Genomic DNA, 27,369 nt, shown 5'->3' with positions numbered 1-27,369 from the left:
TTGAGAAATAAAATGCATCGATGAGTCACAAAGCCCCTTTTTGCTTTACTTCCACAAACTAGACAAGAGATAGGATAGACAGAATGAGCTAAATCCCCTTTTTTAGTATTACTTTATGATTTCTTTTAAAAAAACAGCTCAAATGTGTGAGGAACTGAACACTCTCGCGGTTGCTTACTGTCTCGACTGAGGATCTTCTGGTAAATTATGTTATTGTGCAACATCACTGATGTTTTGCTTTCTTCTGTTGATTTATCTGAGTGATGAACAGTACAATACACACACCACAGAAGCATATTGTTAAAGTTAGCTATATAAACGGTATGTTTGTAAGTAAATCATGTGCGCACATGGAGGAGCAGAAGAGGAACCATACCTGCTCTTCTGAATTCTCCAAAGTGTCTATTTAAGGAAAACAGGTTCCTGGTGCCATAATAACACACCTCCATGCCTCATTTTTTAAACACGGGACACTTTAATGTGAATTGTTTAAGTGACTTTATACCTGATACTGATATTTGTATTTGGGAGATTACAAAATCCAATGACAATATATCGGTTGATAGACATTTTTTTAATCACCGTAAGTACCAAGTTGACCAACATATATACAAAGCAGGACTTTTTACAGTGTAAAAATCAACTAGTCAGTGCTCTCTGGTGGACAAAGTATGTATTGTTTCTAAATGACCTCAAACCTAAGGGCATTACTTTGTGGTAAAAAGTGGTGGGAACATAAGGGCTCGGATGAAATTTTTTTTTGTAAGAAATCATTTTTGTATGTAAAAGGGGAGTTGGTATGAGGTCAGATAATTATGGCGTGTCAGGTAAAAAAATTACATAACATCACAAAATGCAATACAAAATATGAAAATAGGCCTACTCGGCATAAAACACAAAACAACGTTAACAACTAACAGTCCTCCATACAAGAGCACAGATTTAATTTCACCATTGGGCTGGACACATTGTAGATCAGTTTCTCTCATTTGATGTAATCTCTGCTGAGTCAACACACAATACTATTCCCTCCTTCTTTGTGTATTTTGTTTGTGGAAGTTACATTTTTTAAATGTGCCTGCTCAGATCAATGATAAATGAATGCATTTTAAGTAATTTACAACCCCCCCAACTTTAATAGCTAAGTGTTTCAGCAGACTTCTGCTCATGTTCAAGCATTCTGTGTTTTCTGTGTTCTATTTTTCAGAACATTTTCAACAAATTTGCTTTTAAAAATATATGGATACAAATACAACCATCTCAAAAAGTGTGTGTGTGTGTGTGTGGGGGGGGGGGCATGTCTCCAGTGGAAATGACTCCTTTCTCTAGTCTACCGCAATTTCTTACTTATTTGCCTTATTCAGTTCCTCATATTAAAAAAAAATAAATTGGCTTTAAAAGTCAAAAATATTCGAAAAATGCACTTGAAATGTGAAATGTTACATGCAAGGAATGAGTCACAGCAGAGCATAACAATGCATTCATCTGTCTTGTGAGGTGTTTTTATGATCAGAGTTTAGCTTATAAAGCTTGTATCTGCTGCTCAGATCTGTTGTGCAATGTGAGTTAAGGCCACACCTCTACAACCTACTTAGTGTGGCTACTTAAACTGAATGTATATCTGGTAATTCAATGGTTTGAAAGGATGACATTTTATAGTTCAAACAAGTTCATAAATTCGAGATGCAAGAAAATGAAATGCATGACCTATGATACGATAGAGTAATGATCATGCACGTCATTTCTATTACCTCTCTACGCATCATCAAGCCCACTTATAAATTGTATAATGAGCTTATACACTATATTACATATATTATTACAAAGAAAGAATCTATTTAACAAGTGGTGAATTATTGTTCACGGAGTTAATCTCCTGTTTTTTTTTTTTTACATTAATTTTACTTCCTCATTGTTTGGAATCTCACAGACTCCACTGCTGCATGTTTTAAAAAAACAACAACCACAAACTGGGCTTGCAATTGAGGTAACAAAATACGGAAATGATCATAAAACGCTGTAACTGCTCCAAATAAGGAGACATAAGACATAAAAAAAAGTTAATTATGTTATATGGGCTATGCTATGTATGATATATTCAATATATATCCCCAAAAAAAATCTGGTATCGGAATATTTACAGGTGTGTGAGTGCAGCCCAGGTATAATACTAGGCACTGTCAAAATGTATAGATAAGGTTCTTTTCACTCAAGTCTGTAATGTATCACTGTTGTATGATGATCCTGGGCAGGCCAGGGCCACTTTGGAAATTAATTATGTAAACTTTTAATGTTTTCATCATACAATATGCTACAATTTGCATTACATCTTGTGTTTCATGTTAAATTGTATTTGATTTTGTGTATCTGTTTATTTTATTGTCATTTGTGTTGGATGTCTTTAGTTTTGTGTATATTTGCAACTATATTATTTATATACTGTTTTGAAAACTTAGCCTTAACTTAATGTTGTATTGTTGTTTTGTGGTATCTTTGAACGTTACATTCTATTATTTTAATTTAATCACTTTTATACTTCTTTAATGTTTTTTTTTTATGTGTTGTATATGAACTCCATAAAGACTCCATTAAAAATGGTACTGGGTCTACAGCTAAAGCGGAGCCAAAGTGGATCCTTAGAAAAAGCTTTTTGTGTTGTTCACCAGTGTTTTCTATAAATCCATTGTGTACATCTGGACACACTACACAAATTCACATATTTACCAACATCAAAAGTTGTATTGCACCACAAGAGTAAATCTCCTTTTTCAACTTAGGTCTGAGGATCAAAGCTCAATTTTTGCTATTATTTTTCCCATTCATAGAGTAGGGCCCACAGTGTGTACACACACCACACCTGCCAAAAAACGCCTGGTTTATAAGTTGCTGAAATACAAATATGGACTATAGGCCTTTGTTCTTAAATTACTGCATGCTGGTAAAGACCACGTCATGTTAGGTGAACACTTTGGAAGAGTGATACGCCCCAAAACTAAACACTTGGGTTTTGTCTTAACAATAAGTCATATCAGCACAGGAACTAGACTAATGTATAAGAGGGATGTCAAACTGGGTATAAGAGCTGTGGCCATGCCTTTGTCCTGCTGTTTGTGGATTTAGCCTGTGACCATCTACACCGTAAGACCACCTTTTCAGGAGCCATACACAAACCTCAGGAGGTAAGCCCAGGCTATATGGAATATATATGGTCTTCAGGTTTTTTTATTCCAATTAATTGCAATAACTGATTTTACTAAATATCACTTGAATAAGTTTAAATTGGTTTTGGATGGAATGAAAACCTGCAGAAGCTTTGATGGCACAGGACTGGACCCGGATCAGGATATTTGTTTTCAATTCAATTCAATTCAATTCAATTTTATTTATAGTATCAAATCATAACAAGGGTTGTCTTGAGACACTTTACAGATAGAGTAGGTGTAGACCCCACTCTATAATTTATAAAGTCCCAACAATTCTAGTAATTCCCCCAAGAGCAAGCATATAGTGCGACAGTGTGACAGTGGCGAGTAAAAACTCCCTTTTAGGAAAAAAACCTCGGCCAGACCCAGGCTCTCCCAGTGCCGGTTGGGGGAAACATAGCTGCAAATAAGGCTAGAAAATGCTACCAGATGTTAAGTTTTTAATAATATTGTGACTTAGTACGATAAGATCTGTTTTTACTTTTATTTTAATATTAATTTGCTTCTTCTCACAGCAATGGCATTCCAGTCAAACGTGATCAGCTCGCAGCCTTAGGTCACTGTCACACAGTACACTGTGTCGTCCGGATTATCAGATTGGAGTTCAAATGTGTGCGACTGCTGTGAAGACTGTGGCATCTGTAAGTGTTTACGTGTTTGTGGAATCAAGCAAAAATGAACCAACACTGTGAAATGAATTCCAAAGTGGTAATACTATGTCTCTCTCCTCCAGGTCTTTGTGCAACGTTCGTCCCTTGTATCCTGGGCTGTAAGGTAGCTCAGGACAACGGTGACAGTTATTGCCTGCCCTTCCTTCCAGGTACCATGATTGCTCTAAGGACAAGCATACGCAGCAAATACCACATTGATGTAAGTGTGATAAACACACATTGGACCACCAAAACAATGGCACAGCTGATTTTGTAGTGAAAAGAGCATGCTATTTTGAAGTAACTATGAAATCTGGACAGAACATGATATTGATGTTTGTCGCCAGTTAACTGTCCCTGTGCTTCTTCCCAGGGCTCGGTGTGTGATGACTGGGTGATCATGGCCTGCCTGCCTCTGTGTGGACTGTGTCAGATGGCTCGGGAGCAGAAGAGGAGAGGATGAACGGAATAGTTGTTGAATCTAATTTTAAACTGCAATTGTCTTTATGCAACAAACCAGTCAAGAAGGACATTTTCAGCAACACTGACTTTACATTAATGTACACACATTATTTATTTTGGAATGAAATTATACCTGAATAAAATTAAATACAACTCTATTGGAAGTTTCATGTTGTGACTGAATTTCTAAGGAAGAGAATAGGTTTTACCCGTGTTCCTCTTCCTGATTTCGTGTGTAAGGCAAGGCAAGGCAAGGCAGCTTTATTTGTATAGCACATTTCAGCAACAGGGCAATTCAAAGTGCTTTACATAAAACATTAAAGAGCAGTTAAAAACAATTGAAAACAATTTAAAAACATTAATAAACAAATTAAAAACATTAAAAGACAAGAATAAAATTGATAGTGCAGTATAAGAATAAAAGTTACAGTGCAGTATAAGAAATTAAAGTTAATAGATTATTTAAAGAAAAGCAACATCAAAAAGATAGGTCTTTAGCTTAGATTTAAAAGAACTGAGAGTTGCAGCGGACCTGCAGGTTTCTGGGAGTTTGTTCCAGATATGTGGAGCATAAAAACTGAACGCTGCTTCCCCCTGTTTAGTTCTGACTCTGGGGACAACAAGTAGACCTGTCCCAGACGACCTGAGAGGTCTGGGTGGGTCATAATGTAGTAGCAGATCAGAAATGTATTTTGGCCCTAAACCGTTTAGTGATTTATAAACCAGTAAAAGTATTTTGAAATCAATTCTTTGAGGCACTGGAAGCCAGTGTAGAGACTTCAGTACTGGAGTGATGTGATCCACTTTCTTGGTCTTAGTGAGGACTCGAGCAGCAGCGCCTTGAATCAGCTGCAGCTGTCTGATTGAGTTTTTGGGAAGACCTGTAAAGACTCCGTTACAGTAGTCAAGTCTACTGAAGATAAAAGCATGGACAAGTTTTTCCAGATCCTGCTGAGACATAAGTCCTTTAACCCTTGATATATTTTTAAGGTGATAATAGGCTGATTTTTTAATTATGTTAATGTGGCTTTTAAAATTCAGGTCTGAGTCCATGACTACACCAAGATTTCTGGCTTTGTCTGTTGTTTTTAACATTGTCGTTTGAAGCTGGCTGACTTTCAATCGTTCCTCTTTTGCTCCAAAAACAACCACCTTCGTTTTTCTTCATTTAATTTAAGAAAGTTCTGGCACATCCAGTCATTAATCTGTTCAATGCACATATTTAATTGTTGTATTGGGCTATAGTTCCCTGGTGATAAGGTTATGTAAATTTGGGTGTCATCCGCATAACTATGGTAACTTATTTTGTTGTTTTCCATAATCTGAGCCAGTGGAAGCATGTAGATGTTGAACAGAAGAGGCCCCAGAACTGAGCCTTGGGGAACTCCGCACGTCATATTTGTATGCTCAGATGTATAATTACCTATAGACACAAAGTAGTCCCTATTCTTTAAATAGGATTCAAACCACTTTAGTACTGAGCCAGAAAGACCAACCCAGTTTTCCAATCGGTCAAGCAATATGTCATGGTCTACCGTATCAAATGCAGCACTGAGATCAAGTAATACTAAGACTGAAATTTTGCCACTATCTGTGTTTAAGTGGATGTCATTAAAGACTTTAACAAGAGCTGTCTCAGTGCTGTGGTGTGGTCGAAAACCTGACTGGAAGGCATCAAAACTGTTGTTTAACGATAAGAAAAGGTTGAGTTGTTGAAAAACCACTTTTTCTATGATTTTACTTAAAAATGGAAGGTTTGATATTGGCCTATAGTTGCTCATTAGTGTCGTGTCTAGATTGTTCTTTTTTAGGAGTGGCTTGATGACTGCAGTTTTCAGGGCCTGTGGGAAGATACCTGAGAGCAGAGATGTGTTTACAATCTGTAGAAGATCTGAAGCCAAACAATTCAAAACATTTTTGAAAACACCCGTTGGTAGAATATCAAGGCAACAGGAGGAGGTTTTCAGATGTTGTATAATGTCCTCCAGGTTTTTAAGGTTGATTGTATGAAATTGTGTCATGTTGGAATTTGTTTTGCATGCACACTGTGACAACACATATCCTGTACTTGATATGGAAGCACTTACTGTTTGTCTAATTTTCTGAATTTTGTCTGTGAAGAAGGAGGCAAAGTCAACAACAGTTCCGATGCTACTGGTACTGGAGGGTTAGTTAATCTATCAACAGTAGCAAACAAAGCACGTGAATTATTATTGTTTCTGGCAATAATGTCAGAGAAGAAGGACCGCCTTGCATTTCTTAGTTCCAGATTATAAATGCGAAGTCTCTCTTTATAAGTGTTATAATGGACCTGGAGATTAGATTTTCGCCAACTGCGTTCAGCTTTTCGACACACTCTTTTTTCTGTTCTCACAACTATAAAATTTCTCCATGGAGATCTTTTCTTACCAGAGACAGCTTTGATCTTAGTGGGAGCCATAGCATCAATAACATTCGTAATTTTACAGTTGAAATTATCTACAAGCTCAGTGACTGAGGCCCCAGTAAGGGCAGGTGTAGAGGAGAAAAGCTGAATGAATTTTTCACTGGTGTTTTCAGTGATATACCGTTTTCTGATTAACTTTGTTTGAACACTTTTTGGCACAGAGATAGTGCCGTTAAAGAAAACACAGGAATGATCAGAGAGAGCAACATCAGTCACCACAACCTTGGGAATGTTCAGACCCTTTGAGATAATCAAGTCCAGAGTGTGCCCCTTATTGTGCGTGGGCTGTGTCACATGCTGAGTCAGTCCATAGCTCTCAAAAACACAACACAGTTCTTTGGTCCCTCTGTCCTGGGGGTTGTCAACATGAATGTTAAAATCACCAGCAATAATTACACGGTCAAAGTTAATACAAATTATAGACAGCAGTTCAGTAAAGTCGTCAAAGAAGGATGCACAGTATTTAGGTGGCCTGTAGATATTTAGAAGTAGAGCTTGAGGGGAGGATCTTAGCTGAAGAGCCACATATTCAAAAGAAGCAAAATTTCCGTAAGATAATTGCGTACATTGAAATGAGTCATTAAACAAAATGGCGACAACCTCCTTTCTTATTCACTCTATTCTCACTCATAAAACTAAAGTTAGGGGGGGCTGACTCAATGAGAACAGCAGCACTGTTATTATGGTCCAACCAGGTTTCAGTTAAAAACATAAAATCAAGATTGTGCTTGATAATAAAATCATTGATTAAAAATGATTTACCCGCCAAAGACCTAACGTTTAGTAGGGCTAGTGTTAGTGCGTTTTCATTTTTTGGGACAGACTGTGGCTGACGAGGAATGGATGCTAAATTTGCAAAGTTTGCAGTTACGTGCTTATTCGCCATTCTTTTTCTATTACCTATCACAACATAAATTGTGGAAGTACCTAATACGCAGGGCCCAGGCTTGTCTTGGAAAGAATCATGAGTGCTACTAGGCATGCAGCCTGGACCCGGCCCATATCAGTTAACGCTTGCTGCATTTTGCACACAAGCATCCTTATCAGTTTGGGGAGAAGGAGTTAGCTGCCGTCCTTGAGGGGCAGAGGTGCCTGGCGTTTTACGATGGGAGAAGGAAGGGGGCATACTTGGTTCCAGCATTCACCAGCTGCTTCATCTGGTCAGTGAACTCCAACATGGGGATGGGGGAAAGAGGGGAGAGCGACGTATCCTTAAAGAGGTCCTCAAAGCTGTCGTGTGTCCGAGGGTTTGAGGAGTGTTGGACGGGTGAGAAGGGGTGTTGAGATTTCTCATCTCCGGCCTTTGGTCTCCCATGGTCAAATCTTTGCTCAGGTGGGGGCTGTGGTGGCTCACTGCCGCACTTTGTTGTGTCTTCCTCTTGTTTTGGTTCATCTTGTCTCGTGTCCTTGGCCAAGGGAGCAGATGTGGCGGCAGAAAGTAAAGTAGGTTAGAGGTGAACAGCTTTAATCCTGACTTGTTAAGGAATAGTCCATCTGCCTTTAAAAGATGTCTGCAGAAAATGTTAAAATTGTCAATGAACTGCAGAGAATGGTTGTTGGTACACGCAGTTGAAAGCCATCTGTTCAGTGCCAACAGTCTGCCGAATCTCTCAGCTCCTCCTCTGACTGGCGGTATAGGGCCACTGATAAACACCTTTGCATTTTGGGAGCTGATCGTACGTTCAGCAGATTCATAAAGTCACGATTCAGCACTTCAGACTCTTGCTTTACAACATCATTTGACCCTATATGCAGTATAATGTTCTTCACAGTTGGGTGTGCTGCTATGATATCCTGGATTCTTTGGGCCAAGTCAGACACCATGTCTTTGGGAAAACAGAGTATTTTGGGTGTTTTTACTGCTTTTTATATCTTTCACAGCAGAGTCACCCACAATCAGAGTTTGGGGCCCAGTTGTTAGCTTTCCCTGTAGCTTTTACTTTTAGAATTGCTCTCAGTCCTTACCCTGCTGTGTGACGATGAGACGTAATCCAGGTCATGTCCAGGGTCCTGCAGCAGAGGAGCAAATCTGTTCTTCACCTGCACACTCAGTTGTTGGGGAGGCATTTTGTTGCTGATTTTCCCTTTTGCAGCTGTCCACGACTGTGTCCTGCTAAGTACAGGGGTTGAAGAGGCGCTCTGCCTGGGTGGTAATGCAGGCCAGCCGGTCATATCACAAATCTCAGGGCGCTGTGCTCTGCCCGTTAGTCGTCCTCCCATTTCCCAGGAAAATGATTTACTCTTAGGCTTTGCACCAAAAGAGTTCCAGGGAGGACTGCCACTTGTTGATTTATTATCCGTTCCACAGCCCTCTTGTTTCTTTGTGGTCTTGCTGGTGCTAGTTAGCCGTGTGTTAGCATGCTTTTGTCCATTGTTTTGGGTCACTGGTAAAGTGGTGTCATTTCCTTGTTCACTTCCACGTTTACTTCTAACCGGTAAATTTTGGTTTCCAGAACTGCAATCTTCTGAAGGAGTTTGTAGTAGTCCTCTATGGAGAAGGGTGGCATCTTGCTGCTAATTAGCTTTAGCTACAGTCACTTTAGGACAGGCTTAAGCTATTGGTAGGCCACGCTCACGCAGAAAAATGTTCAAAAATGACAGTAGCCTACTATGTCTACAAAAAATGTATAGTCCAGTGATTTATAAGTATCCAAGAGCCGCTGCTCATAGTTTCTCTCAGAGGAAAAGCAAGATTATCAGCAGAAATATGCAAGCAGAAGCAGGAGCAAGCAGTAGAGCGTCTGCACTGTAAGAAGCAGGAAGAGTAGCCTCCAGAAGCAGGAAGAGTAGCCTCCAGAAGCAAGAAGTGTAGCCAATGTAAGATATACACAGTACAAGAAGCTCTCTCAAGAGGCAAGGCGAGCTGAACAACATTCACTCAACAGGTGAGGCTGTCATAGCAAAATAATGTTTTAACTTCAAATATAGTAACATTCTTGGCAACTATACTAGCCAGTATTTATCTGATCAGAGAAGGGTGTGTGAAAGATTGTTTGAAAGATTATAAGAGGGTGACAACAGACTGTTTTTTAGACTAATACGATCACTTCTTAGGTTGAATGTTGAATGTTGTTAGTCACATGAGGATTGTCACAAAATGTTGCTATAATTTCTTTGTCTATGGCAGTACATCCAATTCAAATGATTTGCTGTGGAGCATGTGCATAGTGCTCAGTGATTTATGATTTTATAAAGTTAGAGAATACAATTGCAAAGAGTCATAAAAACAGGTTTAGCTCAAATGGTGTCTTCTGTGTCCACTGACACACAAGCATATAGTCCTATAGGCTTGAGCAATGTCGTCAAACGGGTTCAACCCAAGAAGGTTGCCAGAGAAACATTGAAAAAAGTAGGGTGTGCTGAGGTGTTGTGACCGTCAGCACAGTCTGTTACAATGTCTATTACCACCCTCATGGCATGTTTTAATATTGATAGTATCAGGTGTGGAATATAACAACGGGAATTAAGTGTCAGGAGGGGAAGGAACGCCAGCGCAGAGTGAAAAGGGATATGAAAACATTACAGAAGAGGAACCCAGTTTTACTTGAACAAGTTTCACATTTCCTGGAAAACAATAAAACCGTTGGGATTATTGAAAGCATGAGACGATTTTAGGAAGCTGGTGAAATTTTTTTTTTGGTTTTGGTTCTGGTATTACACACTAAGAAAAACTTGAGTTAGTAAAGGAATACACAGTGCTGAATGTACTGCAGAAAAATATGGCCATTTATATTTTGGGAGCTTTATAGCAGTTTTTTATTAAGTGCCTCATACATCCGACTTTTATTCTGAAAAATGTAAAATAACATATTTCTGTCCAGTAATGCTTATGCATCTGCTATTTTAAGGCTATATGTGTGTATATATATAAAGACACAAAGTTTAGTAGAAATTAGGCCAATTTGTTGTTGTGTTTTCACAATGTTTTAAAGGTACATTTCAAACTTTTGGAGAGCTTTAAAATTAAAATGATCCAACTAAGAATGCCAAAGACACAAACATTTTAAAGAATGATACCTCAAATTATTTTGTTAATTTTCACTATACCCTGAATGAAAACAGGACTGACATGTACAGTAGGAATGGTGATACCTAAGGATTGTGGTATAGTTCTGTATTAGGCTTGTTCAGCATAGAAAGTAAAAAGTGTGATTTGAATATGCAACTTTTAATTCACCTGTACAACATGCCAAGTGACATCAATCCTTCTCTTCATCCTCAGATTCCTGTACAACCTTCAGCCGATGAACAAAAGGCCTAGTTGACAGACATTTGCAACATAACATTCAAACAAACCCAACCAACACGGATGAAAGTCATTTAAAGGACAGTTTCTTTGGACTGAAACAAGACAAAATGGCTAGTCTAACTTATCAGCTGTTGTCAGTTACAGTTTTTCTTGGTGCTGTTCAACTCATCAGTGGGTACAGCTTTAACAACTGCATTGAAGACCCATACTCAGACGGACAAAGTTTCAACTGCGTCCTTCGGAAGGAAAAGAACATGCCTGCTATTATAAATGATCTGCCGCCATCTGCTGTTAGCCTCAACATCTCCTCTAATCCTCTGTGGCACATTCCCAACAAGAGCTTTGTTCATCTACCAAACCTTCAACACCTTAAAATAGATAACAATCACTTGAGGATCATCGATCAGTTTGCTTTCCAAAACTTAAGTCAACTCAAGTCTCTGAATTTGTCCTTTAACAACATCTCAGAGCTCATCCCTTCTGTGTTTCAGGAGCTGCACAACCTCACGTATCTCTCGCTGACAAACAACACATTAAAGCAGCTCCCCGAGGGCATTTTCTCCACTCTTCTCAACCTGGACACTTTAATAATGAGACAAAACTTTCTGACAAACTTCTCAGGGGTTGCTGAGTCTGTTTCACATCTAACAAACCTAAAAATACTAGATCTTTGCTTTAACAATTTAACCTCTCTCAACCACTCAAATGTGTCACTACCCGAATCCCTCACTACATTATATATATGTAGAAATAATCTGTTGACATTAGGATGTCAGCATTCGTTTCTCGGTTTCATCCAGCTGCTAGATTTGTCATACAATCCTAGGCTCCCCACGACAGCTTTTCAAGGGGTGAATTTGAGTCATATAAACTATCTACGTTTGCGTTCAACAAGTGTCAATGTAGTGGAGTTTTTAAATATCAGCAACGTCAACGCAGGTCGCATTGATTTCTCTGGCACGGGTCTAAAAAATGTCAAACTGCTCAAGGAGCTATGCAAATCGTTAAAGAGAAAGGTGAAAAAGATAAAATTAGGCCTGGGTAATAATGGGATTAAGAATCTAACAAAGAACGCACTATCCTATTGTCCTAATATCACAGCTTTGGATCTGTCCCGCAACAACCTGAAAAGCACAAGTTGTCTTAACTTTCTCAATAAACAGACACTAATAAAAAGCTTCAATGCAGAGCATAACCATCTCACCAAACTCCAATCCTGTATAACACAAAATATGGTTGATTTAGAACATCTGGAAGAGCTGAGCTATCGTTACAACCGCATCCTCTCAGTCAGCTCTTATGCTTTCTATCATACACCAAATATCAAGACGCTAAAGCTTAACATAAACACAATTGCTTTCCTCGATCGAAAAGCTCTCAAAGGGCTAAAACAGTTAACAACGCTCCGATTGGATAATAACCTTTTAACTGATTTGTTCATTGACACGTTTGAAGACAATGTCAACCTGCAAATCCTTAACCTACGCAACAATCAAATTTCTGTCATTTTTAACGGGACCTTCCTCAGTCTCAGCAAATTGACTACACTAGACTTAGGAGGTAACAAGATCACGTATTTCCAGCCATCTGGCCTTGATGGACTAAAAAGTCTGTCCAAATTCTATCTAGATGGAAACAACCTCAAACAGATTGACACTTCCTTCTATCATGTGTTTCAAGACACACTAACAGTGCTGGATTTACAAAGTAATCAGATTCGCTTCCTCAATGCAGAAATACGTTCTCCATTTATGAATCTCAGCAAACTCACTGATCTCAAATTGGATGGACAGCGGCCGCATGGCCTCACTGTTTTACCCCGCAATTTTTTCCATGGCCTACACTCACTGAAATCTCTGTATCTGACCAACAATATGATCAATTATCTTGCTCCTGATGTCTTTGATGATCTGACAGGCTTACATTTCCTCACATTGGATAACTGCTGTGTTGGAGTGACACAGCTGCATCCAGGAGTCTTTAAAAATCTAAAAAATTTGACCAAATTGATTGTAGAAAATATGGGCATTCAGAACATCTCAAAGGAGGTTTTTGGGAATCTTACACAGTTACACACACTGCAGCTCAACCGCAATGTAATGCAGAGCATTGATGTCGATGCACTAGAAACTTTACCTAAACTCCACTACCTTGACATACGTAACATTCCTTTAAGCTGCACCTGCAAGAATAGCTTGCTTCAAAACTGGACAGTACATAACCCACATGTCCAGGTGGTCTATCTATACAATCTGCGTTGCCCTCACGATGAAAAAGTCAAATTCTACAACTTTGACACCAAAGTTTGTTACAAAGATCTAGGAGAGTACATGTTCATTAGCACAGCGGTTGTGATCTTTCTGTTCACAGTAACTCCTTTACTTCATGTCAAACTCTACTGGAAAATTAAGTATGGCTACTATGTGTTCCGTTCCTGGTTTAGTGAACAGTGGCGCAGACTCAGAGAAGAGGAGGAAAATTGCAAATATGATGCATTTATTTCATATAACTCCTCTGATGAAAAGTGGGTCATGGAAGAGTTAGTGCCCAACCTGGAGGGAAATCAATCGTCTTTTAAACTTTGCCTACATCACAGGGACTTTGAGCTGGGCCGCGATATCGTGGATAACATCGTCTCTGCTGTGTATAGCAGCCGTAAGACTATATGTGTGGTAAGCAGGAATTTCCTAAGAAGTGAGTGGTGTTCTCTGGAAATCCAACTGGCCAGCTACCGACTCTTCGATGAGCACCGGGATATTCTCCTGCTCGTGTTTTTGGAACCAATCTCTGAGAGGCAGGTGTCGTCCTATCACCGCATGAGGAAAGTCATGTTGAAAAAGACTTATCTGCAGTGGCCTGGCCCAGACTGCACTAACCCGACGCAGGCCCAAGAGCTGTTTTGGTATCATCTACGTAGGGCGATTAGAACCGGGAGCAGACTCAATACTGAAGAAAATTACAAAAGTAAAGGTGAAGAAGGAACTGAACATTTTGAGACTCAATCATCAGATGAAAACTATTACTTGCAACCTTGAAAATATATAATTTTATTTGTGACTGCCAATTCAAACCTCAGTACAATAAATTAATAATGATACAGGGCTCCAGACTAACTTTTTGCCTTGGTTGCACTGGTGCGCCTAACTTTTTTTATTTAGGTGCAACAGCACAAAATTTAGGTGCACCCAAATTTTTCCTCACGTCGCCGTTAACGCTGAATGGCGATACACGATATATAGCTCTGTATTTTTTTACAAAGTGGGCTAAATGTTGAGTTTGAAGTCAAAGCCACTTTTCACAAGCTCTTTTATTAAAACAGATTGTGATTAAAATAAAATGCAAAGACAAGGTTTCCTTTACCAGTTTAAAAATATACAGCTGCAACACATGTAAATGAAAGTTATTTGAAATAAATAGCCTATGAGATATATATATATATATATATATATATATAGCTCCTTCACTTGTTTTCAACAATAATAACAGACTGATAGACTGAAAGAGGATGCCCAGATAGCTCAGTTGGTAAATATAGAGGCTCGACCTGCGGCCCTTTCCTGCATGTCATTCCCCCCTCTCTCTCCCCTTTCGTCCAAATTGGTCGCACTCTAGAGGCCTGAATGATATTTTTTGCTGCTGGGAGAGTGTATGGTGTAAATGTGGTGTGATGCATTGATGATTAATAATATAATTAATACAAGCATGAATCACAAATTAACATCATGTGCTTACTTTAATTAACATTGCCTGTCTGTTTTATTACAATGTTTATTACAAATGTGTTTCATTGCATTTAAATGTAGCCCACATACACAACAAAATATCAAATACCGTAGCTTTCACTATAGCACATTTGTGGCTAAAATTCTTGTTCTGTAAATAATTTCCCATTATAACACCTATGTTTAAGAAAATGTGTACAGTTCTGCATATTACATTTTTTTCCAAGGATGCAAACAATACATAATTGTGTGTTTAAACATAACATACAATTTCTTTATCTCAGCATACATGAGACAAAAGAATAAAATACGTTTTATATTGATATTATATTTGATAATGTTTTTGATCAAATTATGAGCACACAACATATTTTCGCTGGCCGTGAACAAAAAGTCTTGATGGTATGAATTAAGAAAGCATTGTTTTTTTTTTGTTAGAAATGTTGACAGGCACGTATCTATGTAGAGCTTTACCACACATTAGTACAGTCTCATAGGAGGGAAGGACCAGTGCCCAGGGCTTGGGAAAGAAGAAAGGGGAGGTACTGTATCTTTTTCAAGCATGTGAGATGGTGGGTAATGCATCATGTCAGTGTGGTGAGACCTGAGGGGAGGGCAGGGTGAAGGGTGACTGAATTGGCGGAAAGGCTGCAAGCTCTGCTGAGGATGGTGAATTTGGACAAAGGAGGGAGCAAAAGAGGATCTATCAACTTCAAATGAGTCTTTCTCCTGGGGAAAGTATGTTGGTGCTGGTGAAGGTCTATCTGGCAGCTGTGTTTGATAAGGAAAGAAACGCTGGATGTTGATTCCACTGAATTGAGACCCACTGCTCCTCTCTGGAACTGCTCTGGTGTGGTTCATAGAGGCGTTTTCAAAGGAATCAAACATAACAGCCTCTTTGCTCTTTAGCCTGTTAAAACTGTCTTCCCAGTGATGAGATGCAGAAGCCTTTTCTTCCCAGCATGATGTGGGAGAGAACAAATGATCACTGGCTGTAACTCCGGAGGGCTCAAAGTCCATGTAGAACTGAGGAGCGCAAGTAGGTCTAAGGATATCATCCAAAAGGCTGACAGAAGTCTCCACAGGGCTTGTCAACCATTCAGCAGTCTTTACATGAAAACCAGAAAGCATTTTATTCCAAAGTAATACAAAAATCTTACTTGAGGATTACTAAACAAAGGATACGAACAAAAATAAGAGCGTGACAGAGTAAACCTTACCTGTTCCAGGTTTTGATGTGGCCTGGACTTCCAGTTAAAACGCCCAGTTCCCGTCATTCTGAAAGATGTGGTTTTCTCGGAGTCAAAACATGGTTGAGTGGCAGTGGCGGCTTGAAACACTGTTGTAAATGCATCTAAAAAGGAGGAGACACAACTGTAAAGCTGCCAACAAACTATAACATGTACCGTGCTTACTACTGCCTTTAAAAACAAGAAATATACTACTTTAAAGCCACTTTAAAAAGGATAGGTTCATAATAATAAATATCTTAAAACAATAGTCAGGTGCCCATATGAACATTAAAACTGGTTTTCCTTGCTGTAATCATCCTTATAGTGGCCTTTAAGAGATCTCAGCATAATGTGCTTATAGTCAAAATCCACAGTCCGAGTTCTGTGCAAAAATGTCTGAAGTTAATATAAGTTAGACAAAGCAATTGGGTATCTTCCAAAGTTACAATATGTTTAGTACAGTAATCCCTCTTTTTGTTACCATCCCTCCACTGAAACTAAACAGGAAATACTGTCCATGGACACATAAAGAGGGAATCTTCTACTAAAAAGACATTAACTTTGGAAGATGCAGAGCAAGATACAGTGCCTTGCGAAAGTATTCGGCCCCCTTGAACTTTTCGACCTTTTGCCACATTTCAGGCTTCAAACATAAAGATATAAAACTGTAATTTTTTGTGAAGAATCAACAACAAGTGGGACACAATCATGAAGTGGAACGAAATTTATTGGATATTTCAAACTTTTTTAACAAATAAAAAACTGAAAAATTGGACGTGCAAAATTATTCAGCCCCTTTACTTTCAGTGCAGCAAACTCTCTCCAGAAGTTCAGTGAGGATCTCTGAATGATCCAAGGTTGACCTAAATGACTAATGATGATAAATAGAATCCAGCTGTGTGTAATCAAGTCTCCGTATAAATGCACCTGCTCTGTGATAGTCTCAGAGGTCCGTTTAACCCTTGTGTTGTCCTTCGGGTCCCAGTGACCCGAAGGACAACACAAGGATTATGAACCTCCCTTTACTTTGTTGAGAATTGCTCTCTAAACCCTGTTTCTTGTTAAGTAAGTAAAGTTTATTTCTAGAACACATTTAAACACAGTTTAAGCTGACCAAAATGCTGTACAAACAAGAACTAAGGTGCTGTATTAACCCTTGTTTAGAGAGCAATTCTCAACAAAGTAAACGGAAGTACATAATCCTTGTGTTGTCCTTTGGGTCACTGGGACCCGAAGGACAACACAAGGGTTAAACATCCCAAGGAGCACTGTGCAAGCGATAATATTGAAATGGAAGGAGTATCAGACCACTGCAAATCTACGAAGACCCGGCCGTCCCTCTAAACTTTCAGCTCGTACAAGGAGTAGACTGATCAGAGATGCAGCCAAGAGGCCCATGATCACTCTGGATGAACTGCAGAGATCTACAGCTGAGGTGGGAGACTCTGTCCATAGGACAACAATCAGTCGTATACTGCACAAATCTGGCCTTTATGGAAGAGTGGCAAGAAGAAAGCCATTTCTTAAAGATATCCATAAAAACTGTCGTTTAAAGTTTGCCACAAGCCACCTGGGAGACACACCAAACATGTGGAAGAAGGTGCTGTGGTCAGATGAAACCAAAATCGAACTTTTTGGCAACAATGCAAAACGTTATGTTTGGCGTAAAAGCAACGCAGCTCATCACCCTGAACATACCATCCCCACTGTCAAACATGGTGGTGGCAGCATCATGGTTTGGGCCTGCTTTTCTTCAGCAGGGACAGGGAAGATGGTTAAAATTGATGGGAAGATGGATGGAGCCAAATACAGGACCATTCTGGAAGAAAACCTGATGGAGTCTGCAAAAGACCTGAGACTGGGACGGAGATTTGTCTTCCAACAAGACAATGATCCAGAACATAAAGCAAAATCTACAATTAAATGGTTCACAAATAAACATATCCAGGTGTTAGAATGGCCAAGTCAAAGTCCAGACCTGAATCCAATCGAGAATCTGTGGAAAGAACTGAAAACTGCTGTTCACAAACGCTCTCCATCCAACCTCACTGAGCTCGAGCTGTTTTGCAAGGAGGAATGGGCAAAAATGTCAGTCTCTCGATGTGCAAAACTGATAGAGACATACCCCAAGCGACTTACAGCTGTAATCGCAGCAAAAGGTGGCGCTACAAAGTATTAACTTAAGGGGGCTGAATAATTTTGCACGCCCAATTTTTCAGTTTTTTATTTGTTAAAAAAGTTTGAAATATCCAATAAATTTCGTTCCACTTCATGATTGTGTCCCACTTGTTGTTGATTCTTCACAAAAAATTATAGTTTTATATCTCTATGTTTGAAGCCTGAAATGTGGCAAAAGGTCAAAGTTCAAGGGGGCCGAATACTTTCGCAAGGCACTGTAGATGAGGCTACAGCAATCTAGTCTGTATACACATACAGGCTAAGGGGGTCGTCGTCCCTGTGTTTGTGTCGGGCAGAACAACGCCCCTTAGCTGGGATATAATCACAACATACCACGGCCTGTTGTGAGCCTTGCTTAAGTATTACCATTATTGAGTTAAAAAGATGTTATCGATACCAATACTAAATAAGTGAAAAGCACACCATGTGAACATCAATGGTGGTAAAATGTAACGTATGATGCATTTCTAGATGAGAACTGAAGCACCATATCTTTTTTGATTTTATAGAGGTATGATAAAACATACAGTAACATTAAGTTATCACTTTAAAATAATAATAATCTTTAACAAATCACCATATTTCATTTTTACGAGAATTCCAGAGACTTTTAGTGCCTACCTAAAGGCGAGAGCTCATCTATCATGGTTGGCTCCTGATCCTTGACTTTCTTTGAGGAATCATCACCGAAGCTGATGCATCGCTGCACCTCGATGAGGTTCTCCTGAAGCCGGGGTCCATGTCTCTCCCGTAGAGCTTTCAACAACACCTCTCTGCTCTCTGCCACTAGGTTTCTCCTCCTCAGAAGTGGAAACTGCAGACAGTCACACAAACCCGCTGCCAATGTACTGACAAACTTGGATACACAGACGGGATCTCGTCTTCTATTCTGTATGTCAGAGCTGTCAGCAGTGGGTGAGCTGGAGGGCTGAGGGGGGCTCGGACTGAGACCAGGAGCTCGTGTTTGGTGAACGGGAGACTCCTGGTTCTTTGGGGTGTGCTCCAGAGTAGAAATCACGTTTCCCTTTACCTTCCTGTTTAATGTCTTCACATTTTCTCTGACAACAGTGGGAGTCAGCTGTGACTCTCTGCCCTTTTCAGACATGACAGGGTCGGTCTTCTTGCTCTTGATTATCACTGCATCGAGGGAGTTGTGTTTAGCTGAGGAGATGCTTTTAACACTATCAGGTGAAAGATCAGGTTGTTGCTGCGGTCTCTGCACCGGTGTAACATCCGATCCCTGACTGATTTTCTTCTCTTTCTTCTGGCAATCATCATGGGCTTTTGCTTTTTCAATTGGCAGAACCTCTTCAGTATCCTCACCCAACAATTCATTAATAGATAATGGAGATTGAATGTGAGATGTTGAAGATGGATGTGAAGTAGCGTTGTTCTTTTCTTGTACATGCGTTCCACGTTTTCTCTGCTCACTTAACAAGCGTTCAATGTCGATAGACTTCACCTCATGGTTGAACAGGCCATGGTGTCCTATCAGGCGACTGTCTGTGATGATACTGGGCTCTTGTGCAGCAGGAATGATGTTTGGAAATGGTGCATCTCTCCTTGAAGGACAATGACAGCCGTTCTGGAAATGTGCCATGTCTTTACTGCTTTGGCGACGGCAGTGATGGTAATGGGATTTGGACGTTGAGGCTTCTTTCTTACCACCTCTCATCTGACTCCTCTCCTTGCGGCTCTTCAGTCGTTTCATTTTGTGCTGCCCATCTGTCATACTATCATGGTTTAAACATTTGCAGTCTACAGTTAAGCTGTTCACTGAGCAATGGGTTTTTTCTGTTGTTTTTAATTGCTTGTTGAAAACATTCAAGATCTTTCCTCTGTCCGATAAAGCCCTGCCACACACGTGGCGCATGCTGCACCGGATTCTGTAGAAAGATAGATGCAGTTAGTCTTTTGTAAGTCTGTAGGAAATAGAGATAAGAGAGCTTGGTAACCTCGACAGGATGCTTTTGCATCTCAGTGATGTCACCTCTACTACTAAATGATCAAGCAAATGAATAATTTCAATGACAGTGGCTGAATCCAAGTGATGACCCTCTGAACTGAGACCTTGCAGACTTTGATCAAATAATATCAAAAGTGCATGCCAAATGTATTTTGCTTAACATTTCTTGACAATATAGACTTTAGGAATTTATGCAAGATAATGCAGTCTCTGCTATGGATAGTTTAGCAGAGAAAGATGATTGTCAACATGAACGGTTACTCTTTACATGGTCATTACCTCTGCTTATGTTGTATTCACATAAAACACTCAACTAAGGATCCTCATATTGTAGATGGTCTGGTGTTTTTATTAGTTACATCACCTATCTAAAAAGGCTCTTTTACATAGATTGCCATTTTTAAGCAAATTAATTTGCATGTAAAACATACACACACAGAGCAAAATTTTTCTCTGCTGAAATGCGGCATTTACAGTATTTTATTTGCTCTAAGGTTGTTGTTTTTTTCCCTAAATTCACCTGCATTATAAACAGATTCAGCCATTCCCAATAAGGGATGTCACACATGGCAACAGTTACATGGCAACAGGTACATGGCAATGCTTATTGACCCTTTTATTGTTGCCTCGCAGCAAACCACACTCAGATGTTTGCAGTTCAGACACAAGCAGTACTTGGCACACAAATAAATAAATGCTTAGTTCACAAAGGTGCACAGGTGTTGCCAACAGTGCACATGTAGCCTCTGACTGGTGATGACGTTTAGATAAACCTTTACATGATAAAAACTGGAACATGTGTTGGTTTACTACAGCCTCAAGGGATTTTATGACTGTAGAATATATTAATATAAACAGGCCAACGCCACAAAGCACCCTCTCCACTGACATATAATGAATCTACTTGCCATAATGGGCAGAGCTAATATCAGAGTGGCTCTTCTCAAATCTCATATCTCCACAATGTATACAAAGAGACTCATCGACATCTTTTCCTTTCGTGCTGGGACACTATAGAAATAACATAGGGAACTACCGTTAACTTCAGTTGCAACTATTTCCAGCTAATGTAGTCCATGTCCACCGTGTCAAAGGGCCTTAATTTGCAGATTGTAAGAAACAAATCCAAATTCGTATGCATAATATCAGAGCTCACAAAATTAATTAAACGTCACTTTTGACTACACAAAAAAAATAAAATCTTTTGAATCTTGAAGTGTCTTCACACTGTTCTACACAGAAGTCAAGAAGATTACAATTTCTGACACAGGCCATCAGAAAACGTGACCCTACGGTGCCTAGAAATTAAACAAATGTATGGACCATCTAAACATTATAAAATTATAAAAAAAAAAAAAAAAAAAAAGCTCGGTTTTAAAAAATTGCATAGCAATAAAAAAAAAAAATCTATCATAGGTCAGCAGAGGAAAAGCAGAAGACAGGTCCCCATATCTGACAAAGGCCATTAACGTTAGTAAAGGTGACCCCACTGTAACGTTACTAGTTACCTCGAAATTATATATTAAGCATCTATATATTGGACTCATCCCTTGTAAAGACTGAATAATATAAATAAGCATAGCAACCCCTTAGGAATGTGATCATATCAATGCAATTGCGCCCCCTGCGGTTCTAGACAGCTTTGCCAATTAATGTAGCTAACCTAGCTAACCGTTAGCCATGCTAGCTAGTTAGGTAGTTACAGGTGGGAATAACGTCTACCACCAAGTGCACTTTAACTTGAAGCACACGTGTATGAAGTATTTAGCTGCAGCTGCTAAGAAACACAGTAACTAACTTAAAGCACGCCATGCGAAACCAACACTAAATAAGTAATGAAACATCTGTATACAAACTTAAAATCGTTAATTAACAGCGCTGCTTACCGACAGTCGTTTTTTTTTTTACCGCTGGTAAATCTGTCGTTGCTCGGCAACATGTCGTAGATGTGTTTCTTTGCGCAGCACCAACTCCCATCAACACCAAACGAGCAGGGCGAGTCCACTCACGCAGACGAGGAGGTACAACTGTCTCATCTTTTATATTCTTCTCCACTTGACCGAGACATCATTTGTCATTTCTTCATAAGATACGTTCTGAAATTTAATCTTACGCACATAGCACTAATACAGTGCCGGATGATTCTAAAATACACGAAAACATATATATTGTTGCCCATGGACAACAATGGTACTGGCAACTAGTGAAAATGTACTTCCTGAAACTGAATTGGGAGATGACGATTTTTTGATTTCATGGTAGCCTATGTTCATTAATATCTCTAAATGTAGCTTCTATAAAAAGCTCTACATTATCCCTTTTGCACAATGCAGGCTAGCATATTTTAACGTTAGTAACAATCTGTGTTACTAGTGTGTGACCGGTATCTCTGTTGTTTCAGCAAGTAGGCTAGCTACTGTGGCTAACTCTACCAACCTCCCTAGATTTAGCTAGCAATTATAGCTATAGACTGTTGATTTATCGGTTTGTTTCCGTTGTAAAAAGTACCAAAAACCCTACGTGACTTTCCCAACACCGATAGAGTCAAGTCATGAGTGCAGAGGACCCAAACCCAGCCGCCACACCCACTCCCTGTGAAGACATCCAGGGAGATGGACGATGGATGTCTCTGGTGTGTGAAATAATATTATTTTCTATTGCATAGTTCCAGCAAAACAACAGCCATGCATTGCCTGGTTTGCCCAGTCTGCATTATAGCTAATGTTAAGGTTTATTAATTTGAAGTAAAGAAAACAAAACTGATAAGTAATTCATTAGTTGGTATTTATGCCAGTGTTTTGTAGATAATTTATCTAAAAGAAGAAAAAAAAACACTATTCTGTCAGATTTATTTGTGAATTACCAGTTTCTCATCAGACTGACATGGGATTATGCACTGATATTTGAACCATTGGTAACATCTTTGATCTAGTGTTCAAACTAACAATTTATATATATAAATAACAATATATAGATACACATTTTGTATTTGTGTCTGCATTTCCCAAGTAAAGTTTCAAAAATGATTTCTAAGTCTATTTAATAATAATAATAAATTGAATTTATATATTTGTCTTTTCCTTTTTCTCTTTGTAGCACAACCGCTTTGTGTCTGACAGCAAAGACAAAGAACCTGATGTCCTGTTTGTCGGAGACTCTCTTGTTCAGCTCATGCACCAGTTTGGGGTAAAACATAAATTACACACTTTCCTGTTTCTGGTTCTTTATACAGAGTGTTGGTAGCTTGTCTTGTTCTCATTATCATCCATGCATGTTTTCAAATAGTGTGAACTTTAACATGTGGACGCTAACTTGTTGTGGTTTGTCTGCAGATATGGCGGCAGCTGTTCTCTCCTCTCCATGCCCTCAATTTTGGGGTGGGTGGTGATAAAACACAACATGTGCTGTGGAGACTGAGCAATGGCGAGCTGGATAACATCAGCCCAAAGGTCTATAACACTGCCAAAAATAGAGAACATGATCATGCTTGTTTATTCAGACAGTAGACTCATTGTGCTTATTTGTGTGCTAAATTCCAGGTATATTGACCCTAAACTATCAATGACACATGTTGAGTCATGCGTTCCTTTCTTCTTATGTGGATGTAGGTGGTAGTGCTGTGGGTGGGCACTAACAATCATGGTGAAACTGCCGAACAGATCTGTGGAGGCATCATGGCTATTGTCCAAGTTATCAAGAACAAGCTCCCCCATTCTCGGACTCTTGTACTTGTAGGTTTCTTTTTATACATTCCTTAAAGCAAGTGTTAATCTACTCACCTGCATGTATGTTGAAAATGTCAAATGAAGTTCAGTCAACCATCAGACTGCACAATGATATCACCCCTTTTAGTTCCATCTCAGCTTTGTGAGATTAGGTAAACAGTAGACTATTGGACTCTATGTGAACTGTTTGGAGACATGCTACTTTTCACACTACATTTAAAATGCTGTACATGTTTGGGAGAGGGCTGAGATCGAACTACATGTGAGCTTGCTATGTGTGTAGTGAAGCTATAAACTTCACTGGCATTTCAACTGACTAAGTGAGAAAGTAATGTCTGATTAAGCCTAATTTTAATTTTGGGAAACGTTAGATTAGATAGAAAACAGTTTTTACATTGATGCATGTATTTCTAAGAATATTACTAAAAACGCTAATAAGTGTTCTAACTTTTAAACAATAACATCCATGCCATAACTGTTTTCCAGGGTATACTGCCCAGAGGTAAATCGCCAAACCCTCTCCGGGAGCGAAATGCCAAGGTGAACATGCTAGTCCAGGAGGCTGTATCGTCCCTCCCCCACGCCTCTTTCCTCAACGTGGACCCAGGCTTCGTCCACGTCAATGGTAGCATCTCCCATCAGGACATGTACGATTACCTTCACCTGACCCCTCAGGGCTACCAGGCTGTGTGCGAACCCCTGCACGCCCATCTCAAGTCCATGCTAGATAAGCCTGCTGAGAACTGAGCAACCAGGGCACAAACTTACACTACCACAGTGGTCCTCATCCCTGTTTCCAGAGAGCATTACACCCATCTTTTTAACACCTTGAATGATGGCAAGGAAATCATTATTTGGGGCTAAGAGCTGCACAAATTATTTGCGTGAATCATCTCCATGGCCAGGGTTGGTGACCACTGTTACGGGACCATAACATCTTTTTGTGTTGATGATACAGTGAGAAATGTAATGTGCTGTGCTATAGAGAGACAAAGTTTTGCTGGTAATCATCTGTTCCACTAGCTTTTGGTTTTCAGTGATTTTTCCATAGAAAGAAAATATTGTATTTCTCTGCAACATGATGCAAATGATGAATATGATATGGGGAACTCCTGGGCTGTCATCCATGGGGATCAGAGCCAGACAGTGAAATTACATCTGGCAGTATGACACTGAAAGGCAGTTATACGTAAATAAATCCAGTGGTTATAATTAAAGATTTTGAAAAGACACAGCAACTTTTTAATCTAATGAAGATATGCTGTAGGTCAAAATATTAGTTGCTGCACCATACTAAAAACTTTATAGCTGTGCCCCAGATTTCATCCTTTCACCTACAGTATAGCACTTGTGAGACTATCACAGCCTAATTTACCTTTTGCATATCGACAGATTTTTTTTCAGAAGAAGAAAAAAACGTAGGACAAAATACATTATCTGCCTGAGGCTACTGGAACAGGAACTAGTTGGAAAAGGTTGAGACTTTGACTCTTTAGGTGTCAGGATATGTCTGGTAAAAAACAAATGAAATACAAGAGCTGCCCTTACCAGGAAATTGCTGTAATTCATCATTTTGGTTTCTCAGTTTCACTAAGTTCCATTTATTTGGCAATGGTGTTATTTACTCCGTTGTGATGTCTTGTGTCTTTTGTTTATGTTCATTTGAATGACCAAATGTTTTTGATTGACCGTAACCGTTTACTTGCCTTTTATCATGTCACTTGTCTCATTATTGTCCATGTACCTTTTTGCTTCACGTATTGTAACCGCAACATATATTGACATATGAGAGTCTGTGTTTTGTTGCAAACATAGATGTATTTGAGTAGGTTGTGAAGTTGGATAGATATATCTGAAGTTGCTTGTGCTTCAAGTTTAATCTCATCTGCAACATAATGGCCCATTGCACCATTTGAAAAGGCTTTACTTCACACTATGCTTCTGAACCTCTTGGATAAGGATTGTGTTACAGAACTTGAATTATGCTTCAGGATGGCTGACTGTGTAAGTGGTGAAAGAATGCATTAAAAATGAAAAATGTTTTCACTGTCCCTTGGTTGATTGATCAGATCTGCTTGCTGATACTGATTAAGAGACATTGATGCATTGTCATTAATGCCGTGCTACATTTTTACGCCTCAAGAAGAAGATTTATTGCTTTTGGTTGACTGGTTTTGTTCAAGTCTCAGACATGGTTGTGAGCAGGGAGCTGCATTTCTGAAACTTGAGATAGGTGAACAAGTCTCACTTTGCCCATATTAACCTGCATTCAACAGCCATCACACATAATACATTACCTAATTCTGGCAAATGTCTAGATAATAACAAGCATGATCTCAAATGTAACAGTTCGTGGCGTATCTATTGCAGTGGTGTTGACAGGGCTGATAGCAAGCTGCAAGTTGTGATTAATTGTAGGCCAATCTGTTTTATAGCATGAAATGCTTTGGCCTGGGATTTATAATTCAAAATATGTGCTGTACACCAACCAAGTTAGAAGAGCCTAAATATTCTTTTGACTTCTCAGTTTCCTTTCATTTGAGTGTAACAGATGCTGAAGACAACATTTGATCTCAGTTTGGATCAGTGAGAGAAAGCATAGAACATTAACCATTTAAGATGATAAGATCATACATATATTTACTTGAGACTGAAAACATTTTGCATCTAAATGTTTTTTTTTTTATCTCGTGGGCCCCAGACTTTCTCACATGATTCGTTTCTCAAAACCAGTTTTTACATGTTTCCTGTTAAGTCACCCATTGTGAAAGGTGCTGGTTGGGCATGCTTCATATAACTGGCAGTTGATGAATGTGACCCGGCTATAATTTCAGACATCAACACCATCCTTTATAAAGAACCACAAAAACAACATCTCAATCCATTACTGGGGCTGAAGTTGGTGCACATGCAGGATTTCTTTCTCTGACTTACTGTCTTGGACTGGCTTAACTACAAAATGGGATCAAAGACGTTTCTGCTGTTGGTTTTTGTACTGCTTATATTTACTGATCACAGCCAAGGTATTGTATACTTGATAAGAATGAGACAATATAATGAGTTTTCAAAAGTAAGTTTACATCCTGCACAGTTCAATCTGTGATTTTTTTCTTCTTCAAAGGTGTTCCAAAGACAAAGGGAAAATCCTTGATTGTCAGCACTGATAGTATGTGAGATCTATGTTTAAAACACATTTTTTATTGGTTCATTAATAACTATTGAGCTTTTATATTTGCATAACTTAATTTAATCTATTTTTTTATTAAGTTTGATATCTATTGTGTTGTAGCCTCTGCTGTTGGAGAACCACTGACAACTGCAAATCCAATCAACATCCCAAAACAGCACAACAGACCGTGTACCTGTAAAGGTGAAAGCAGCATTATCAGTTTATGTGTAAGCGGAGCCTCAGTATTAGCGGAGTGCATTTTATCCTAACCCATTCTTCTCTTTTGTCCTTGTGTATTTGGGTCACCCAGGAAAGGGAAGAGAGATGGTAAATTCACACTGCCGTTGTCAGCAGTCTGGCAGGCGCA

The 27,369-nt window shown here is 39.2% G+C and overlaps 4 protein-coding genes across 5 annotated transcripts; 3 read left to right on the top strand and 1 right to left on the bottom strand.

Moving 5' to 3' along the window:
• The first annotated feature begins 3,496 nt into the window (after window positions 1–3,496).
• cnfn (cornifelin) lies at window positions 3,497–4,442 on the top strand. The gene is given in 3 exon segments (XM_039805573.1): window positions 3,497–3,844; window positions 3,937–4,073; window positions 4,227–4,442. Coding segments are annotated over 3 exon segments (351 nt in total). The 5' UTR covers window positions 3,497–3,720; the 3' UTR covers window positions 4,317–4,442.
• Window positions 4,443–9,527: 5,085 nt separating this feature from the next.
• Window positions 9,528–14,138, top strand: tlr21 (toll-like receptor 21). Its single transcript, XM_039805185.1, has 2 exons — window positions 9,528–9,646; window positions 10,984–14,138. The coding sequence occupies exon 2, from the start codon at window positions 11,118–11,120 to the stop codon at window positions 14,043–14,045; it is 2,928 nt and encodes a 975-aa protein (XP_039661119.1). The 5' UTR covers window positions 9,528–9,646; window positions 10,984–11,117; the 3' UTR covers window positions 14,046–14,138.
• Window positions 14,139–14,724: 586 nt separating this feature from the next.
• On the bottom strand, window positions 14,725–22,105 carry si:dkey-250k15.4. The gene is made up of 4 exons (XM_039805182.1): window positions 21,995–22,105; window positions 18,764–20,028; window positions 15,953–16,086; window positions 14,725–15,839 (listed from the first exon to the last, which is right to left on the bottom strand). The coding sequence occupies exons 1-4, from the start codon at window positions 22,045–22,047 to the stop codon at window positions 15,213–15,215; spliced, it is 2,079 nt and encodes a 692-aa protein (XP_039661116.1). The 5' UTR covers window positions 22,048–22,105; the 3' UTR covers window positions 14,725–15,212.
• On the top strand, window positions 22,014–25,875 carry pafah1b3. 2 transcript variants are annotated; one of them, XM_039805183.1, is made up of 6 exons: window positions 22,014–22,129; window positions 22,651–22,740; window positions 23,205–23,294; window positions 23,441–23,557; window positions 23,717–23,839; window positions 24,320–25,875. In XM_039805183.1, the coding sequence occupies exons 1-6, from the start codon at window positions 22,055–22,057 to the stop codon at window positions 24,578–24,580; spliced, it is 756 nt and encodes a 251-aa protein (XP_039661117.1). In that variant the 5' UTR covers window positions 22,014–22,054; the 3' UTR covers window positions 24,581–25,875. The 2 variants fall into 2 exon arrangements, with proteins under 2 accessions (XP_039661117.1, XP_039661118.1); XM_039805184.1 differs by lacking the exon at window positions 22,014–22,129 and adding an exon at window positions 22,332–22,366.
• The last annotated feature ends 1,494 nt before the right edge of the window (window positions 25,876–27,369 follow it).

This window comes from Perca fluviatilis, chromosome 7, assembly GCF_010015445.1.
Source record: "Perca fluviatilis chromosome 7, GENO_Pfluv_1.0, whole genome shotgun sequence".
Classification (NCBI taxonomy): domain Eukaryota; kingdom Metazoa; phylum Chordata; class Actinopteri; order Perciformes; family Percidae; genus Perca; species Perca fluviatilis.
This window is presented reverse-complemented; position numbering and strand designations above follow the sequence as displayed.